This window comes from Lissotriton vulgaris, chromosome 11 (assembly GCF_964263255.1).
Source record: "Lissotriton vulgaris chromosome 11, aLisVul1.2, whole genome shotgun sequence".
In the NCBI taxonomy this organism is placed as follows: Eukaryota; Metazoa; Chordata; class Amphibia; order Caudata; family Salamandridae; genus Lissotriton; species Lissotriton vulgaris.
The window spans coordinates 1,072,509,712-1,072,530,774 of NC_141699.1; the positions used below are offsets into that span (position 1 = coordinate 1,072,509,712).

Genomic DNA, 21,063 nt, shown 5'->3' on the forward strand with positions numbered 1-21,063 from the left:
GTGGTGGTATGCGTTGTAAAAGTATGCGTTGTAACGTCATACATCCATACCTCAGCCTAAGTCAACTCCCATCAATTCAAGTCAACCCACACTAGCTTTATCAAATGCAATCACATTCTCATTCCAAGTACCAGTGTTTTGCTCTTTCAGATAATCAATTCAGAAATGTTATGGATTATTTTCATTTTATGTCACTTGAATTTTTTGTGAAATCTGGCCATTTGAGAGTGCTAAAATAAACAATGCCCATGTTATAAAAATCCAGCAACAGAACTGGCAAGAGCAGTTTAAGTTACCTTCACCCTTATTGGGTCATATTCATTACCTTTCGTTTGGATGGTCCCTCCCCCAGCTAGAAAGCATACAAGCAGTGCTTAATTTGAGCCAGTGGTTTCCGGTGCTCAGCACCAGCACTTAATTGCCAGCACCAGGGCTTATGACTGTCTGCCACATGGTGGTGGTGTCTGCCAATTTAGATATGAGCACAACAACTTCTGTTTATTATTTCAATTATTAGTATTTGCCTCGTGTGTTGTGCTGATGATATACACATGTCAAGTAAGTTGACAAAGATGTATGACTGGTCACTGTATGAATTCTGACACTGTCGGTCATTCCTGTGCCTATGCATGGCTTGCCTTGATGCATCCCTGACTTGTTGCAAAGAGGTCACTGTGGTTTAATTTCACTTACTGTGCCACCCATGTCTGATTTGAGGGCCTTTGGGTGGTGTGATATGTTCCTCCTCTTGCATGTGATGTACACATGCTATGTGGCTTGCTCCATGGCTTTCCAGCACCATCCACTTAACTTTTGGCTAGGCCATTTATTGTCCTTCATTGTTGGTGACCTATGGTATGAGTATGTGGCAGAGTGTCAGTTTGGGGTCTTTCTGAGAGACTTGACAGGCAGTGTGAACAGTTCAGTGGATATTTATATGCAGTGTGAGTCTACATTTTTCAATTATACTCAGTTTGATTCACATGAGTGGAAGGTAGGTGCGAGGCGGAGGGTTGTCCAGCCCCATATCTTCTGTGCAGGGTGATCCTCTTCACCCCCACCTTACTAGTCAATCTCCCTTGTCCTTTGATGTGTGAGATGCAAGGTCTGGCTACAACTGGCTGAATTATGTAGGGGGGAACAGGAAGAGCTCACAGAATGTGCCCAAATGGGTATGTGATGCGTACTGTGGGAAGGGTGAGGGTGGAGCCCTGTGAATCCGGGTGGACTGCCCAAGCCTGGTGCTGGCCCTGCCTACTACATTGTGCGCATGTTTTCCTGGGACATGTTGGTGTGTTGGTGCTGTTATTGGCAGTGCTGCCAGAGGCAATGGATGGTGCAAGCTCTAGTGTCCTCCTGTCGAGGGCCCGGCACTAATTTAATTACAAATTAAGCACTGCATAAAGCCTACACATCCCTCCATGAAAGAAACCATGAGCACGTCCAATGTAGAGCTGAGTCTCAAATGTGAAGGATGCATGTCTCTTCCATTTGTGGCCAGTGTTTGCTCTGCCTAGTTGTATTTTCATCTACAAAGTCTATTATGTGATTGGATGCTGAGTAAGCTATTATGTAGCCAGTAGCTTTTTTTCGTTTGAGGCAATCTCACTGGCTGGACCAAATCAATGCCATCTTGGAATATAGCAGAGCAGTGCTGGTGGTTGGTTGCACAGACAATACACCTTTATAGAAATCTTGACTTATCTTAAAATGAGAACAAGCCCTTGTGAGGTACTATTAGAGACCCATGGAATCGTTCTGATTTCTACAATTATATACAGATATAATATAGTTGCTAGATATCCGTTCACATATGATTCTACTGGTACAAGATAAAGGATCTGGTAAAAAAAACACTAAGCCAATAATTATTTCAACATAAGTAGCTCTTTCCCCTCAGGGATGCAGTTCTCTACAGAATTACGCTAATTTTAAATACAGATGAAGTATATTAGAGTAAAATTGCAATTATATTGTAGCTTTTAATTTATTAACTTAATCTTCATTTATTGTCAACCACGAAGGGGTTGTAAGAGTCAGACTTGTGATGAGATATGAAACAAATCTGTTGCGACCACATCTGTTGCATCAACGTATTGGTTTTTTTAAATGTATTGAGCGTAAAAAGCATAACAGGCATGTTAACCAAGGTACATCAAGCAGATACATTTACACAATCTCCAATCTCATATTAAAATAGACACTGAAGGAATCGAAGTTTTGTTGTAGTTTAGTTTTATAATGCCTTTTGCCTAGTCTAAATCTAGTATGTTGGTGTTCTGCATTCACCTTTCTTTTATAAATCTCACTCTGCTTGTATTTTTATACTGATGCTACTTCTGACTTCACCAGTGCCAATGGCCTGCTGCAGCAATTTCATCGGTGTGGCGCCGCGGCTAGGGCGACTGCCTCCGGAATCTGGGGATCACGGTTCGATCCCCGGGACCGGCAGCAGATTAGCCCAGCACCATGTGACTCTGGGCAATAGCTTGCTTAATCTTCCCAACGGCCCCCAGCGCCTAGAGACCCTTACGGGTGATTGTGCGCTTTACAAATGTGGATTATATTATATATCAAAGGTAATATGATGTAACATTCTGTGATGTAAATGGAGGAGGTTTCAAGGTTAGGTGATATCAATTCTGACGACACACCTGGCATTTTGATGAATTGGCATCTGTGATTGTTTTTGTAAACATGCCAATTATAGTCTGTCAACAAGGATATTTGTGAGCGGTGCTTGTTTTGAGCAGCTGTGACACTTGTGGCATGAAGTCTAAACTCAACCTTTGGCTCAGGACACTGAATGAAACGTGCATCTCTCTGTGGAATGTTCTGCACCCCAGATTTTCATATTTAATTATTTCTGTTAATCTATTAAACATGGTTATTTCTTTGACTTCTGAATCCAAATTGTACAGTGTATGGGGCCACCTGCATACTTTTGTATGATGCCCGGTGGAGCTACCTCGCTTGCTATGGTGGAGATTGACTCTGTGCTCACTCCTTTGACTATCACCTACCCAGCCGGACTTTGGACTAATGCTCCCGCGTCTCTCCTGACCTTACCTTCCCCCTCTCCCTTAACCCAACCCTTCCCCTCTCCGCTCCTACTCTCTCCAGTTTCTGTTCTCTGCCATCACATGCCCTTGCCCTTTGTCCCACCCTGTTTTTCTGTGAACCTCTTCCCTCGCCACTTGAGACTGAACTATTTTGTCTGATGCCCTATGGAGCTACCTGGTTTAGCTATAGGGGAGATGGGCCATGGATTCCCTCCTTGGTCGTCAGCTACCCAGTCGGTCTTTAGACAGACTTCCTTTCGTCTCTACAGTTGTCTCTTCCCTTATCCTCACTTTCCCTCCACCCCTACCCCCCACTACTCTCTCTCTCCTTTCTCTCCCCCCCTAATGTATTGCTGATTGTTTGATATAATGTTTACTTGTTATTCTTTTTCTGGTATATTGTTGAACCACATTGTTGCACTTCCTTTCGTCTCTCCTGTCGTCTCCTACTGCATCCTCCCTCTATTTATGTCTCTCCTTCCCACCTCTCTCAATGTATTGAGACTGAACTATTGTGTCTGATGCCCGATGGAGCGACTTGGTTTAGCTATAGGGGAGATGGGCCGTGGATTCCCTCCTTGGTCTTCACCTACCCAGTTGGTCCTTAGGCAGACTTCTTTTCGTCTCTCCTTATTGCCTCTTCTCTAGCTCCTATCCCCTCTCCCCTGAATCTTCCCCTTGCCTGCTACTCTGCCTACCCCCCTGTCCTTTGTGCCCTTTGACTAAGCACCCCTCCTCCCTTTGTTGGGAAAGATCCAATATTTATACTCTGGAGTCTCAGTGAACCCACTGAGTGAGTCCACTGCACCAACGGAGCCACTCACACTTGAGGTATGGCACCACTTGCCAAAGCACTCCCTCTCCCCTTTTTGGGGAAGGATCCAGTGTGTAGGCCTTGGAGTTTTAGAGACCCCTCTGAGAGAGTCCACTGCGTAAAGGGAGCCTCTCGCAATAAAGATAGGGAAGTGATACCACTTCCACTGGGATCACAGCTTACCGGACTTTGGACCTTGCCTTGACTCGTCTACCGGTTTGTGTCCCCTTCACTTTTCCCCTCCTCTTCCCATGCTGTGTCTCTAACCCTCCCCTCTTCTTTCCCGCCTTCATTATCTGTCTACTTCCCCTGCTCCAACCCCCATCCCCTGAATCTCTCACTTTTCCTGCTGTTTCCCTTTCCTATTTGTGCTTATTGCTTATCCCTACCTTACAAGTAACTATGTTGCCATGCTCTAAGAACTGTGTAACCTTTGTAATGATGTAACCTGTAAATATGATCTGATGCTCATGTAAAGTGCTCTGATACCTCGAGTCTAGCCAGCGCTATATAAAACTTTTAAAATAAATAAAATAAAAAATGAATACCCATTCAGGGTCCCACCTTGGATTTCTGGTCGATTCACCAGGTAGAGGAGTGCCCACCGTAGAGTGGTGGTGGTGGGTTCTGTCCCACCTCCAAAAAGTTCAGCCACAAGGCGAATCATGTTATGCTCATCAAACGTAGAGGTGACATCTTGAGAGTCCTGGATGCAATAAAAACATTCACATTCAGTAGATAGGAAATATATAGAGAGCATGACATATTGTGAAGCTAGGCCTCCTTGAGAACTGATGGATGATATAGAAGAGTTTAGTCTGTTCATAAAATGGAATTGATGAACATTAATGCACTAAATTCTGGAACGCCTTTGTGCGTAAGAAGACCAGCATCTTCCAATGATGATGAGTAAAATTACAGATTTCATTCGAAAGTAGGTTTAGATAAAATTAGGTATTGAAGTTTGAAGAAAGTGGTAGAATCTATGACTTCATCCTAGGGAGGGATGGTTAAAGCAATATCTTCCTTAGCAAAAGAGAGATTTAACTGGTCAGGGCAGTTATGAAAGAGGAAAAGGAGGAGAGAATGATAAAATCAATCAAATGGGTGATCAATAACATGTATTAAGTTATGTTTGTTCTACTAAGAGCCAAATGTATTGCTCCTTCAGTCACTTTTAAAAACGATAGCATCTTTGCAAGGATTCTAGGTTATCAATGGGTTGTTGGAGCTTTGTTTGCAGAACGGTCCTTTAAGAACATAGGAAAGGACCTTACATTGCTAACCTTACTGAGGCTTGTGGCCGAGTTTAATGTTATAGAGAAATTCTTATATTTGATCTGTAGCTGAGAGAAGCCGTTCTTGAAAATATCTGTTTGGTTGGTTTATTAGGGAGGGACTGAAGTTATGCCAGAGTTGCAAATTCGGAGGGAGCTCTAAAGCTGGTGCCTCAATATTCTTTTTCAACTAAAATTAGAACACTCATTATGGGACCCGGATGATAACGATAAGTGCACAAAACACAGTTTGCGCAGTGATCGGAATAAAAAGGGATATGGACTTACATCCAGACATAAGTAGGAGAAACAGCGTTTACATTTTCTGGGGAATTTTTGTAGGTAAAACATTTTGGAAATTAAAAAGTAAATAATGCTTGGTACTGAACATGCAAATGTTTGCGCAATAACCACCAATATTAAGGTAATTTCCCAATTGTAGCTTATGCCCGATGATAGTGATGAAGTAGATACAATAGCTATTCCTGGCCAATGCATCTGTAGGTTTTGAAAATGGCGCAGAACAACATGACTTGAATTCAATAGGAGGGTAAAATGCAGATATGGAGTACATTTTGTCTGATTTCATAAGGTCAACACAGAGTCTGTTTTTCATCTGAATTTCTTTATTGATTCCTGTGGCATCTATTATAAAATAATTGATACAAGAAGATCATAAAGTCAACTGTTACACAGAATGCATCCTGGAAACTGCCCACTTATATAAGAAAACATAAAAATCTCTTTTGTGTGATGTCCTACCTTATGGCCACTTGTGTTTCCCAGATGCTAGAGCACTTTACCAGAGCCAGAACTGATCAGTCAATGTAGCAGCATCAAATACTCACTTGTGATATTTTAGCTTGGTAGAAATCTATCAAGTCCTGGGGCTCTTCAGACACTCCATGCTCTTTGTGACTTTTGATTTCCTTCTTCACAAATTCTTCCACGAAGGCATTGCCTTTAAAGATATTATTATGAGGTCCTGGAAGATGCCGCATCAGCCAGGGGACAGTGTTGTAGAGCTGGGGTGAAAGCCATGGGACATGATTAGGAAGAATGTTCTTTTTTTGGGATAATATCTTCAGTTTATCATAGTCAGTGGTGACATACTATTAGAGCACTTGCTGAACATTCTTTCTCCCTTTATAAAAAGCTGTAAATGAGATTGTTAGAAGACATCCATGCATAGTGCTTTTTTAATCTATGTCTGTGTATATGTGGGTGTCTAAGGCAAACTAATTAAGTATTTTTCCAAATAAATAGAACATAAGAGGATTTTCTAATGGTATGAACTGCACTGGACCGGTGATACAATGCAGAGACTAGGTGTAAGAATTTAGAGATTAAGGGCCAGATGTATCAAGGCTTTTGCGACTCGCAAAGGCTGAAATTCGCAGAATTTCGGCCTTTGCGACTCACAAACGGCCGTTTTGCGATTTTTGATATGTAAGAAAAAATCGCAATTTAAGGAATCGCAATTATTTGAGATTCCTTATTTTGCCATAGCATTTACGGAATCGCAAATTTTGCGATTCCTTAAATGATATGTATGACACATTTTTGGTTTGCGAATTTGTGTTAAAAAATCGCATTTTACCATCAACTTGTAGTTGGTGGTAATTTGCGATTTCTTTTAAAAATGCCCTAATTGGCATTTGTAAGGGTGGCATGTGACACTCATACATGCCCATAGGGCATGTATGTGTGCCACATGCACACACATGTAGATTTGAGGGGTGCAGCAGGGTGTCTTTGAGACACCCCTGCACCCTTGAAATAATTCTCAAATTGCGATTAGCAAATTGCGAATTCGCAATTTGAGAATTATTGCACTATCATTCCTATGGGCCTCCTGGCCCATAGGAATGCATTGAAAATTATTCTTTATTTGCGAATTCGCAAAATGCGAAATCGCAAATAAAGAATAATAAGGAATCGCAAAAAATTTGCGATTTTGTACATACATACCGTTTTGCTAATTCTAAATAGCGATTCGCAAAAAATCGCTATTTAGGATTCGCAAAACGGTATCTTGATACATCTGGCCCTAAATCCTGTCTTGTTTCATCTTGATACCACTGTGGATCATTGCCTTCATTGGCTTCATAACAAAGATACAACTAAATGGTGATGTACAGGTAACACAATCTCTGAGATGACGGTGTCCATTCTTCCTAAAAGCGGCACCCACAAGGCTAGTAATAAGGACTGCAAAGTAAGGGTGGTAGTTCAGTAGCTGTGATATGTTTGTCTTGTTTACCTTCCTAAGAGGTATTACCAAGGAATGCAAGACTGTAAATTAGGCTGGAATAGAAATATGCATCACCGGGACCAGGAGTGGTGGTCCGCTCTCAGAACGAGGTGGTCTGAAGGAGCTTTAACCTAGTCATCCTTGAAACCAGTCTTATACCATGTTTCAAATACTGAAATATTCCAGGAGTTTATTTTCAAAACTGCTCAATTGTTTGTACATCCAAAAGCTCCACTGTGAGAGGCAAGTTCACATACTGAAATGGGTTGCTCCCTTGGGCTCGTTCCATTCCTTATTTTACCTCTTATCCAGATCTTACCGATCTGTGTCTGTGCCTGAAATGTGAGTCTTTTCTTGGTAATGCTACTGTAATAGAATGTCAACACACTGGTTGATCATTAGTATGTGTTTGAAGGAAATGTAAAGCTTGTTATTTATTGTTAAATTTAGTACAGAGTGCCCAGTATCAATCTATTCTACTTGACACATTTCAAATGTATTGCATCCACTCGCTGTCTGTAGTTGCATTACTCAAGCTCTCACAGGATCTGGCTGTTTCTTATTACGACATGGAATCTCTAACTTTTCAGCCAAAGAGATATCGATAAAATTCCCAGTCGCACCGGAATCCAGCAAGACTGACACAGGTACTCGATTACTTACAGAGAGCAAAAGATGAGCAGGAATAATAAAATGCCTCGGCACCCGATCTATCACACCCAGCACATTATAGGTTCCCCCTGCTCCCTCCATAGAGGCTGGAAGACTGTCCACATGGATACATGCTACCTTCTTGTTAAACACCACATCAGAAGGCTTTACAGGGCACTCTCTTGTAAAGTGGCCAACTTGACCACAATACAAACATAAATTCTGCTCCCTCCTTCTTTTCTTTTCTTCCATGGTTAATGGGCCTCTCACCCCACCTATCTACATGGGTTCAGGAGCAAACTTATGATCACCAAGGGGTTTTACTTCAGGTTTCACATAACTCCCCCTGGACACCTGAAAACGATTTCGTTCCCCACGCCTCTCAGACAACCTATGATTTAGTTTTACCACAAGATCTATAAAAGCAGCACAGTTGTCTGGAGGATCAACTACCTGCGATACCACGTCCTTAAGTTCTTCACAAAGGCCCTGATAAAACAAGGAAGTCCTCTTGGCCGTTGGCCAGTGAGTCTCAGACACCAACCTATTAAACGTAGATACATACGTTAACAAATCCTGTCTACCCTGTCTTAACTTCAAGAGTTCCACATCGCTAGCCTGCATAAAAGCATGCTTAGCGAACAGTCCCCTCATTAACTCTTTAAATGCTGGGTAGTTGTACAAAACGGGGTCATCACTGTCTACACGGGGGATAGACCACTGAGCAGCGGTGCCAGCCAAATACGATATAGTAAAAGCCACTTTGGCTGTATCATCCGGAAAGGCATTCGGCCTGCACATAAAATGCAGCTGACATTGATTCATGAAAGTCCCAAACTTATCGCTATCTCCCGAAAACCTCTCCGGGGGGGTTAAGGGGACAGGAACAGGTGACTTGACTGTAACAGCTGTAGGGGCTCCTCCTCCCGCACCCTGTTCCGTCCCTCCTCCATACTGAAAGGTTGCTGGCTGTATAATAGGACCTTGTCCCCTGTCTCGCGACTGTTCTCTTGCCTTCACTGCCCGAGCTCTTGTTTAAGTCCTGCATTCTCCTGCCGTAGATCCTGTACCTGAGCCTGTAATGCCGCTACAGCCCCCATTACATCCTGCATAGTAGGCACCCTATCAGCTCCACCCAGGGGACCCCCCATGTCCTCATCCATACTCGTCCAGGCAGCGTATTAATTCTTGGGCTTGCTATTCTGTTAGATTCCGCTGGCCCAAACACTGCAGGAACGTAGTACGGCCCAATCCACTACCCTGACTCAAATGTCACTCATAAGACATATAACCATGAGACAACACCTGAGCCCAGGACAGGAGGTGGGAAAACAAAACAAGGGAAAGAGACGTCAGGACAGCTTCACCCCAGAACTGGACAGCAGACCAATTGCTTGCTGCCACCTCCACGCTTCTGTACCTGAAGGAGTAATATACACAATTACTTCTTGTGCCCCCAAATCCCACTAAACAGCCTCCCTCCTTAATCCATGACCAAACTCTGCCATATAGAATACACAACCTCCTTACTTGTTATAAAGACAGGATTGGCCTCGGGAATTTCAGGTAGCAGGAAAACGATTGTATCCCCAAAAGCAGTCTTCGTTTGTCCTGGGGAATACTCCAAGAAAGCTCTCTCTTCACAGGTCTCTTAAAATGTGTTTAGGGGGAAAAAGCCAAACAAATGGCATTAAACCCCGCCTAGGGACAGTCTTTGGAATGTATATGGGGCACGGGGACAAGAAGGACACAAAAAACAAAACACAGCGTCCGGCGCGAACTCGCGCTATTCTGATTCTGCCAGCGCGTCGGAAAACGACCAAACAGCAGACAACGATGTTGACTGGTACGCAAGATGCGGAAGCCGAGCGCGCTACTCGGCAATCTCGCAGCGTCTTCCGGGTGGCTCCTCTCTTCTCTCACGAAGTCCCAATACGCCACGCTTCTTCCTTAGGTGAGTGTCCGAGGGGGCTGGAGCCCCAGCAATCCCTCGATAATCCAAATAGATGATAGTCACAAACCGAGCTCCAGAGGCAGGGTCATTAACACCCAAACAATGACTCGAGGATAACAAAAAGTTCAAAAAAGGGGAACAAGGGTTCAAAAGAAGGAAAAACAAAACGGGAATCAAAAAACAGAGAAATGGATAGGGAACACGAGCCCGTGAACCCAACAGACTAAGTCAATGAACCCAGAACCTGGAACCCAATATACTAAGATACCAATTACTGGTTCATGGGCAGGGCCAGTCTTAAGTCCCATCAAGGCAGGTCATGTGAAGGCAAAGCATGGCCATAGAAAGCGGCCCGGACCTAATTCCTAACAACAGACTATTAGAAGACTTGCTGAAAATTCTTTCTCCCTTTATAAAAAGCTGTAAATGAGATTGTTAGAAGACATCTATGCATCATGCTTTTTAAATCTATTTCTGTGTATATGTGGGTGTCTAAGGCAAACTAATTAAGTATTTTTCCAAATAAATAAAACATAAGAGGATTTTCTAATGGTATGAAGTGTACTGGACCAGTGATACAATGCAGGGACTAGGTGTAAGAATTTAGAGATTAATCCTGTTTTATTTAATCTTGATTCCACTGTGGATCCTTGCCTTCATTGGCTTCATCACAAAGATACAACTAAATGGTGATGGACAGGTAACACACCCTCTGAGATGAAGGTGTCCATTCTTCCTAAAAGCAGCACCCACCAGGCTAGTAATAAGGACTGCAAAGTAAGGGTGGTAGTTCAGTAGCTGTGATATTTGTGTCTTGTTTACCTTCCTAAGAAGTATTACCAAGGAATGCAAGACTGTAAATTAGTCTGGAATAGAAATATGCATCATTGGGACCAGGAGTGGTGGTCCGCTCTCAGAACGAGGTGGTCTGAAGGAGCTTTAACCTAGTCATCCTTGAAACCAGTCTTATACCATGTTTCAAATACTGAAATATTCCAGGAGTTTATTTTCAAAACTGCTCAATTGTTTGTACATCCAAAAGCTCCACTGTGAGAGGCAAGTTCACATACTGAAATGGGTTGCTCCCTTGGGCTTGTTCCATTCCTTATTTTACCTCTTATCCAGATCTTACCGATCTGTGTCTGTGCCTGAAATGTGAGTCTTTTCTTGGTAATGCTACTGTAATAGAATGTCAACACACTGGTTGATCATTAGTATGTGTTTGAAGGAAATGTAAAGCTTGTTATTTATTGTTAAATTTAGTACAGAGTGCCCAGTATCAATCTATTCTACTTGACACATTTCAAATGTATTGCATCCACTCGCTGTCTGTAGTTGCATTACTCAAGATTTACATTTGATCCCAGTTTCCTCATGTTTTGGTGGGGCCCTTGCCTTTACTTCCCCTTTTGAGGTCGCACTCTGCCACGTAGCTCTGTATCCTGTGTCCCAAGTCCTTATACACATCAATCCCACCTGGTGCTCATCCCGCTACTCTGATATTGGTTCTTTATCTTCTTTGTCACGGTCCAACTTCCTGGCTGAACACTTCAATCAATCAATCAATCAGGGTCAATCAATCAAACAATCAGGGGAATTGTAAACGCGCTACTCACCCGTGAGTGTTTCAGGACGCTGGATGGAAGGATGGGTCCGCTGGGTTGCTGAGCCGAAGAGCCAGGTCTTGAGAGTCTTTCTGAAGGTGTTCAGGGAGGGGGTGCGTCTGAGGGCTGCTGGTAGCTTGTTTCATGTCAGGCTGCGATGTGGGAGAAGGATCTTCTGCCTGCTCTGGCTCTGTGGATGCGCAGGGTTTCGGCTAGTGTGAGGTTGGAGGTGCGGAGGCTTCTTTTGGGTAAGTGGAAGTTGAGTCTGTCTTTGAGGTATTCAGGTCTGTTGTTGTGTAGGCATTTGTAGGCATGGGTGAGGATTTTGAAAGTGATTCTTTTCTCCACGGGGATCCAGTGGAGTCTTCATAGATGTTGGCTGATGTGTTCTTGTTGGGGGATGCCAAGGATGAGTCTGGCTGCATTGTTCTGTATGGTCTGGAATTTGCGAAGTAGGGACTTGTTGATGCCGGCGTAGAGTGCGTTTCCATAGTCCAGTCTGCTGGTGATGAGTGGGTGGGTGACTGACTTTCTTGACTCGTGGGGGATCCATTTGAAGGTCCTGCGGAGTATGTCGAGGGTGTTGAAGCAGCTGGATGTGAGCGAGGAGTCGAGGATGATACCCAGGTTCTTGGCGTGGTCTGTGAGGGTGGGTGGGCTCCCGAGGGCGGTTGGCCACCAGGTGTTGTCCCATGCTGAAGGGGTGGTTCCAAGGACGAGGACTTCTGTCTTCTCTGCATTGAGTTCCAGGCAGCTGTTGGTCATCCAGTCAGCCACCTCTTGCATTCCTTTCTGGAAATTGAGTTTGGCGTTGTTGGGGTCTCGGGTGAGTGAGAGGATGAGCTGTGTGTCATTGGCATAGGATACTATGCTGAGGCCATGTTTTCATACGATGGTTGCGAGGGGGGCCATGTAGCTATTGAAGAGGGTCAGGCTCAGTGATGATCCTTGTGGGACTCCGCAGGTGGTTTCCATGGGGTCGGAGAGGAAGGGAGGTAGCCTGTTTCTCTGGCTTCTTCCAGTGAGGAACAATCAGATCCAGTCCAGGGCTGCCGTTCACTTGCACCAGCACGCCCAGTGTGTTATGGTCATTGTATATTGATGTACTGTAGTGCTTCCTAAACTACTGACGCAAATTATAATTTGTCCTATTTTACCTTACCCGCTTGTTGTGGTCTCTCTTTTTCCCCTTTTTGTCCCCCCCTTGTAATTTATTTCACCAATTTGAATTGTCCTTGTTCAAATTCTTCGAGTTGAGACATTGTTTTTGTTGCACATTACGCCCGGTCTCACCTGGGTTAACGGGCCTTACTCCTGTTAATTGTTACTCTAATGTACTCATAACAAGCACACTGGACTACGGAAACGCTCCCTATGCTGGGATCAACAAATCCATGCTACACAATCTCCAGACCATTCAGAACACCTTGGCCAGACTCGTCCTAGGCATCCAACGACATGAGTTCATCACCCAAAACCTGTGAGAACTTCACTGGCTCATGTAGACAACAAAAAGGAAACGGGGCTGTTCCTAAAGGTAAGAAAAGGAAGGTCACTAAGGTGCAAGGGGTAGTACTCAAAGGAGAGCTAACCCTGGGTATCCAATATGTTGGATATAATGGCCTCACACACCCTTGCGAGTGCCATGCTTCATCATAGGCAATGCTCCTGGTTGGGCATGTTGATCACACCCTTCACATCGTAGTACTGTATCGTTCCTGGAAACCTGAGTTCCAGCGAATACAGGCTACCCTTGATTTTATTTGCGGCAGAGGACCACCAGAATAAAATTGTTTTCCGGTACCTTGTGCCTCATTTTATCTTCACCCACACCATCTATTCTGTCCTGGCCCCTCACCCACACTTCACCCATAGGCAGTTGGATAAAAGATCTCCGATAAAGAGCCCCTCTTTGAGGTGTGCCCGTTGGGCATTGCACCGCCTGCCCAATGAGGAGCACACCTTCAGGACCTGGCTTTTCAGCTGACCTAATTGGTGAGTAGCGTACTTCAAACCCCCTAATTGATTGATTGATTGAAAACCTAGCCATCCATCTTCAAACCTATCCATCAAACTCATCCATCCATCCACCCAATAACTCAATCATCCATCCTTTCACTTATGCATACCACCTCCCATCCATCCATTCATTTATTCATTCAGCTTTTCAATCATCCAACAATCCGCTCAGTAATCCACAGTTTCACTCCATCCATCCACCCTTTCACTCCACCCATCTATTTAATCGGAATCCATCGTATCTTTTACTTATCGATCCATTTACCCATTCACTTATCCATCCACCATTTCACTCATCCATCCATCGACCCTTACATCCAGCCATCCATTTACCCTCCTTTGTACTCATCCATCCATTCTTTAATGCATCCATCTTTCATCCATCCTTTCACACTCCCATCCATCCATCCATCCATCCATCCATCCATCCATCCATCTTTTCACTCTTCCATCCCTTCAGCCTTTCACTCCATAATCTATTTACCCTTTTACTCATCCATTCATCCTTTCTCTCACATTATACCACTCTCGCATTATACCACTCATGTATCTATCATCCACCCTCTCTAAACTATTTAATCCATCCACCATTCCTTCCTTCCTGACTTCCTCCCTCCCTCTCACTCTGCCACACCTGTAGCTGCTAAAGCAGGGGCCAACGATGCCCCTAATCCAAACACACTCCCTGGCCCACCCCTTACCCTGCCAGGCACAGTGCCGCTGTCTCCCTTTCCCTTTGTCTCCCACCCCAGTCCCACTTTCTGGTTGATCCTTTTCTCTTATTGGTGTCCAAAGTCACTCTTTGAAGCTACAATGTTTTGTCTTTTCCATTCTGCTCCCCAACTGCTGCTCTGCCCAAGGACTGTATTGTCAAAGTCATACTATGCTGGACATCCCTAGTGCAGGTAACCTGTCCTTGTCCACCATTGCCCCGAATTATTTTATTTTTAAGGACAAAAAGTTCTGGCATGTTGCCTCTTTGGGTATTGAAAGTCTGCTAACGAGCTTCCACTGCATGTGTTTTTCTGTAAATCAGGGCAACCGTTCTATGACAACCTAATTAGTAAATTTGATGTCTGAGTCAGGGCAATTAACAACTGCACACAAATAGTGCAAATGCATTAAAGGTAAAATGCACAAATTAAGACATAGCTAAGCTTTTGACACATACATACCTGACTAAAACCTAGCAAATGGGCTGGGAAACATCCATGACTCACCGTGGTCAAGGCTTCAGTGCTCTAATATTTAGGTTCCGGAGTAGCGTGCTACTCACCGGAAAGCACTCCAATACCTTATCAGGGGTAGTATGCGCTATATAAATGCAAACCTTATCCTCTTCTATCCCTCGACTAGCCTCAGTTCAAATAACAGAGTAACATATCCACCACTCAAATTAATTTCATATTTCACTATATTATTCAATTCAATTCATGGGTTCTTTATTCGATGATTAAAAATCACCATAAAAGCACATACATATAAACATGAATAAAAAGTCATTAAACAATTTCAAGATCCCAATTGTAAAAATTAATATTGGCATAATACAAAAGAGCGAAGAAAAGTGCAACACATTAAAAGATCAATAACCATTTTTTGTTTAAAACTTCATTCTTCTCCCCTGGTTACCCTTAAACGGACCGCCACTTTGATAAAATTCATTATACAGCACAATGTAAAAGGGTCCGATGCTTTTTGTAAATAGACTAGTGCCTCATTAGCATGTTTCAAATTGGCTTGTTTTAAAATTTCCACTAGGAATTTGCGCCTAGGCATTGTGAAAAAAGGGCAGAGTAAAACAAAGTGAAGGGAATCCTGCGGAGACCTATTGTCGCAGCCGCAGGATCCCTTCTGCTCAATTGTTGTTGAGAACCCTGCTGGTGATGCCAATAAATATGGGAGTAGGTTAAGCCTAAAGCGACACATCAAAAATCTGTCCTGAGCATTGTGCATGAGGTACAAATATGGCTCCATTCCCTCAACACTCTTAACCAGGTTATGGGCCCTCACTGTCTTTTTAAGCCCTTCAGCCTCAGCTCTCTGTTGCATTTTCTGCTCTAAAAAGGCTTTCTTTACCGACATCTTGTGCTGGGCTACAATTGTTTCAGGGTTGGTAAAGAGGTTCCCATAACCTAGTTCCTCTAGGGTATTCCTTACATAGTTGAGCCATGATATTCGCATACATTTGTCCCTATCTAAGCAATCCTTTAAAATTTCTCTGCTTAGTGACGCATCAGGATTAACCCAGATTTTTAACCAGGCCACAATTGGCCTTAGTTTTACCAAATCATCTAGGTGGGGCCTCCCTAGCTCCCTATGTTCTATGAAACCAGCAGTACTTGGGGGTACCCTCAGGATGGTTTTTAGGTATTTGTTTTCCTCCTGTTGTATTCTTGTGGTGTTAACAAAGCCCCATACCTCTGCCCCATAAATTACTTTGGAGCAGCATACGGAGCTGTAAAGGTTCATCACCTGTTCCGGGCTCCATCTACCTAACCTCCTGCCATAGCTTGCTATAGCCCCATTAGTAGCGATCATTTTACTGCAGTGCTCCTCAACCAGGGAGTTAAACTGTAAGGCACCATCGAAAATTACCCCTAGGTAAGGAAAAGTTTTAACCTCTTCGATTATGTGGCTTCCAATTTTATAAGTAAATGTGGAGCAGGGTTTTTTACCGGCCAGAAGCACATAAGATTTGCCTAGGTTAACAAAAAGATCTAGGGAGCCCATGAACTTAACGAATCCGTCGATCAAAATTTGTAAGCTCCTGGGTGTGCGTGCGAGCAAGACCGCGTCATCTGTGTAAAGCAGAACGGGGATGTGACGCGACCCCACCCGTGGTCAATCTGCCTTTAAGTCTAGTAAAAACTGCTCCAAATTATTTATATAAAGGGAGAACAAAAAAGGGGCAAGAATACAGCCTTGCCGAACTCCGCTCTTACAGGGAAATGAGTCGGTCAACCCCCCTCCCTGTTAAATCGAACCCTGGCCGTAGTGTCACTATGAAGTTCCCTTAGGATATTAATTAGGCCGCCCTCTAACCCCATACTAGACATCATGACCCAAAGTTTCTCCCTGTTAACGTGATCAAATGCTGCTGCCAAATCCATGAATCCCATGTAGATGGATTCATCGCTGGCCATGATGTATTTGGCAGTCAGCATGTAGAGGTTCAGGCATTGATCACTAGTGGACCTCCCCGTCCTAAATCCGTATTGAGTGTCCGAGAAGATGTTATTTTCTTCGGTCCACTCGGACAATCTATTAAGGATCGCCCTACCCATGAGTTTGGCAGATACATCAATCAGGGAGATAGGACGATAGCACTTGGGGTCGTCCCTGTTGCCCTTCTTAAAAATCGGCACAATTATGGCCTTGGACCAAGATGGTGGCAGGCCACAGGTGATGGAAGTATTTATGACCCTGGTCATTATGGGAGCCCAAAGTTCTATACAGCTCAGGAACAAATCAGGGGGGATTCCGTCAGGACCAGGGGATTTATTTCTGGTCAAACCCTCTATTCCAGCAGTGATCTCCTTAATGGTAAATACTACAGTTGAGGCCTGAAGTGGAATCTCAGGTAGCTCTACGGAAGTACCGGGCTCATAATTATACAAGCCCCTATAATGAGTAACCCACTGTTCTGGGAGGATGTTGGACCCTATCTCCGGGGTGTCATTTTCCTGGAAGGTGGGTTTGTTAATAATTCTCCAGAACCCGGACATGTCCTTTTTTTCCCCTGCTTCTCTTAGGTCTGCCCACGCTTCTCCCTGTAGAGCAAGTTTCCTCCTCTTGGTCTCTCTCTTATATTTCTCCCTACACACCTCAATTTGTTGGGAATCCCTTGGTTTAGTTTTGAGGCTATTTTTAAGCTCCCTCAAAGCCTTTGAGCAGTCTCTATCGAACCATCGTGGGTTACAATGGTTCCTTGTGGGCGCGCTGGTTTTCAATAGGCCATCAATCAGGTCAGCAATCTGCCCGAATGCTTCAAGTAGCCTCGGTCCTTGGACATCTATGTCTAAGCAGTCATTAATAGCGGATTTACCAGCGTCCCCCAGGGACTTGTAAAAAGTTTCCCTGTTTATTTTGGACCACCTTAATCTTCTGCCCTGATCTGTTACCTTCTCCGTGATTGTGCGTTGGTCTCTTCTTTTTGAGCCCGCCCGATAGATCAGCTCCAAAACGAGGGGGCTGTGGTCGCTGAAACTGCTCCATTCAATCCCTATGCTAATGATTCTACTTAATAGGGATCTTGAGACCAGGATGTAATCTATAATAGATGAGCATCCTCTGCCCTTAAATGTGGGTGGAAGGGTGCCATCCTTCTGCGTACTCATCATATTGATAGTGTGCTCTAGGTCGTAATTGAGCCGGAGCTTACTAAAAGCTAACCCTGTCGGCGTGTGGGAGAAATGCGGCCCATTCTCTACGGGACATTGAGACCATTCTGTATCTATTGGAACCAGTGCCGAACATAGGTGGCAGTTAAAGTCACCCATGACCAGCAGAGCATGTGACTGCCCCCTTTTCTGAGCTGTAATTTCCTGTCCCAATCTGTCTTCCAACTCTCCTACAAGTGAGGTGTGGTCTCCCCCAGCCTCATTATTGTAAATGTTGAAAACAGTGAGTCTTAGCCCCTTCCCCGTGAACCGTGCTACTTGAATAGCATGGGATTTCCAATCTGGGGTGGACCAACTGCCCGGGAGGTCTAAATCTACATAAATGGATAGTCCTCCCATGGCTCTCCCTGATCTAGATTTTTGCGCCGGTACAAAAAAACATTTATACCCCTGTATATGGAAGTTGTTATCAAGGGCCCATGTCTCCTGCAGACTGATTACATGGAATTTACTAATGTAATCACGCCACTCTTAGTTGTTAAATTTAGCTGCCAAACCTGCTATGTTCCAGGAAATAATTCTCAGTGCCTCATGGACCTGCTCTGTTCTGCCTTCGGACCCAGTTTGCGCCTCTGTCTCTGCCCATCCTGTATCCAGCCCATGTCTTCCCCCTGTGCTTTCAGTGTCTGTAACCATGGGCACATCTGGCGCGGGCCTCCCAACCCAGCTAGATGAAGTTTGCTGTACAAGGGGGCTTTGCTGCTCCAACTCCCGTGTTGAGACCCCTTTTTTCCATCTCCTAAAGAGACAGTACCCATTGAGTTGGAGAACCTGCCCATGTGTCAATCAACCCCCTCAAGACCATTCAGGCAACTAAATCGGTTGAAGCTATGAAAAGGTAGCTCCGGGCGGCGAGATAATGGCCGAGTGTTAAATTCGTGATGTCTTCCCCTCCGGACGACCCTCGTCCAGTTGTCGTAAATTTGAGTAGGGTGCATTGGGATAGGGGGGAAAAAGAAGGACACATGGAGGGTTTGAATTGTTGGTTCCAGTGACCTATTCTTCCCTTGACATATATGTGTAACAGTTCCAGCGTCTCTGAAACTCACCAATATGCAATCCCCTATTATGGATTTGTATGTTTTACCCACCCAGGGCACCCTTCTAACCATTATGATTTCATTATTGAGATATACCGGGAGGGGTCTGTTCACGTTCAACCACTTGATTACCTTACTTTTCAATGAGCAAAAGTTCTCAACTTCGCCAGCTTCAAGTGGGGGAACACCAGCCATAACAACCGTATAATCATTTGCCTCGGGGGGTAGATTGGGCCTACGTGGCCTAGAGGGAAGCTTCATTAAAGGTGGGGGAGCAGTGCTATCACTGGGTTGTATTGAAGGAGCTGGGTCTACAGGGGGAGATGACCTGCTGGAATTAGGTGGCCTGGCTGGTACAGGGTTAGTCTTAGGGGGTTGAGGAGGGGCATCAACAGTAACAGCCTGTGGGGGGGCTAAACTCTCTGCCCTATTTGAGGGCCTCTGGGGAGCCATGGAGGTGGGAATAGTCTCTGGAGATCTGCCCTGGAGGCCGGCCAAGGTTTTCATACTGTTTAGTGTAGCCTCCAGGATGGTGAGTCTGATCTCAACCTTTTTGATGCTCTCACTAATAATAATGTGGACCTGAGCAAGAATTCCAAATTTCCTAGCGGAACAACAGAGAGGGGGACACTAGTAACATTATTTCCTGTGTCATTCATCGGGACGGGAGCAGTAGCAGCCTGTTCAGTGGATTTTAAGTGTACCTCTTCCACTAACCTCTCAGTGGGTGGAGGGAGTTTTGATGTCCTCCCAAACTCAGAGTGGGGGATTTTTGTTTTATTTTTGCCCTGAGCGCCCCTCGACTTCCTCCTGTGTTTATTCGGTGGGGGCCCATATACCCCTTGCACAGTGACTAGCTTAGGTTTGGCTTTCCTGGCTTTGGGGGCCGGGGGAGGCTGAGAGATTAGGTCTATGGTCACACTGCTTGGGCTTGGGCTATTGGCAGGGGTTAAACTCATGGTTGGATCTGATGGAATATTGGTACATTCCCTCAACAAGAGGGGAACATCGTCTATTGGGATTAGCTCCTCACTAAGTGAGGTAGAGTTTTCACCGAGGGGCCTGTGTTTCAGGTTTTCTATAGAGCGTCTACGCTCCGCCCTAAGCCTGATCAGGGTACTTTCCTTGTCCCCTTCTCCCGCAAACCGGGGAAAATAATTATCTAAGGTCCTATTTTTAGCCCCTCCCTGCATCTTGGGGGTACCCTCCCTTGCCGGTGAGGGCATTTCTAACAATGATAGATAAGGGGCTTTAGGGAACTATAACAGATATGTAAACCAAAGGCTCAGGTAACTAACGCAAGAGAGTAGGCCCAGCCCAGCCTACTCCGGCCTATGACGGCCTTCGACGGTCCCGCCCTTGTCCCGGGCTTCTCCCGGCGCGCTCCCGCTCACTCCCGCTCACTCCCGCGAAGCGGAAGCCCTAGAGACTTTTATACTAGCTACAACACGCTCATAGGCTGATAGGCGGGTGGGCGTGGCCAGCTGGGAGAGCAGCCCAGGTGCCTGCAATCAGGCGCGCAGGGACTCCTGGACACTGGAGTCCCTGCCTTTAAGCTCGCAGCCCCGCTGACGCTGTCACCTGCCCCGCGCTCCTCTACACTGATTCCACACCAGTCAGCAGTTCCACAAACAAGACGCTGCGGGACCCGCAAAGCGGGTCCGGCGAGGCGCTGTGAAGGTCCCCTGATACAGACTCGCAGGGTCACAGAGCGATCCTAGTCCAGGTAGGGCGTGCACACAGCTTCCAGCTTCCACAAGGGTCCCAAAGAAACAGGAGGCACGATCCGGTTTTTACTCCGTTGGCGGGGGCGTGGCCAGCGGGGAGAGCAGCCCAGGTGTCTGCAATCGGGCGCGCAGGGACTCCTGGACACTGGAGTCCCTGCCTTTAAGCTCGCAGCCCCGCTGACGCTGTCACCTGCCCCGCGCTCCTCTACACTGATTCCACACCAGTCAGCAGTTCCACAAACAAGACGCTGCGGGACC

General features: G+C 45.1%; 1 protein-coding gene across 6 annotated transcripts in view; it reads right to left on the reverse strand.

Annotated features, from left to right (window-relative positions):
• Positions 1-21,063, reverse strand: part of LOC147684121 (cytochrome P450 2J2-like) — an 80,300-nt gene that overhangs the window by 31,900 nt on the left and 27,337 nt on the right. For all 6 annotated transcript variants that reach the window (XM_086944493.1, XM_086944492.1, XM_086944490.1 and 3 more), the window contains 2 exons: positions 6,002-6,178; positions 4,441-4,582 (listed from right to left, as the gene is read on the reverse strand). In XM_086944493.1, the coding sequence (XP_086800619.1) occupies positions 4,441-4,582; positions 6,002-6,178 (319 nt within the window). The remainder of the gene's footprint in view (positions 1-4,440; positions 4,583-6,001; positions 6,179-21,063) is intronic.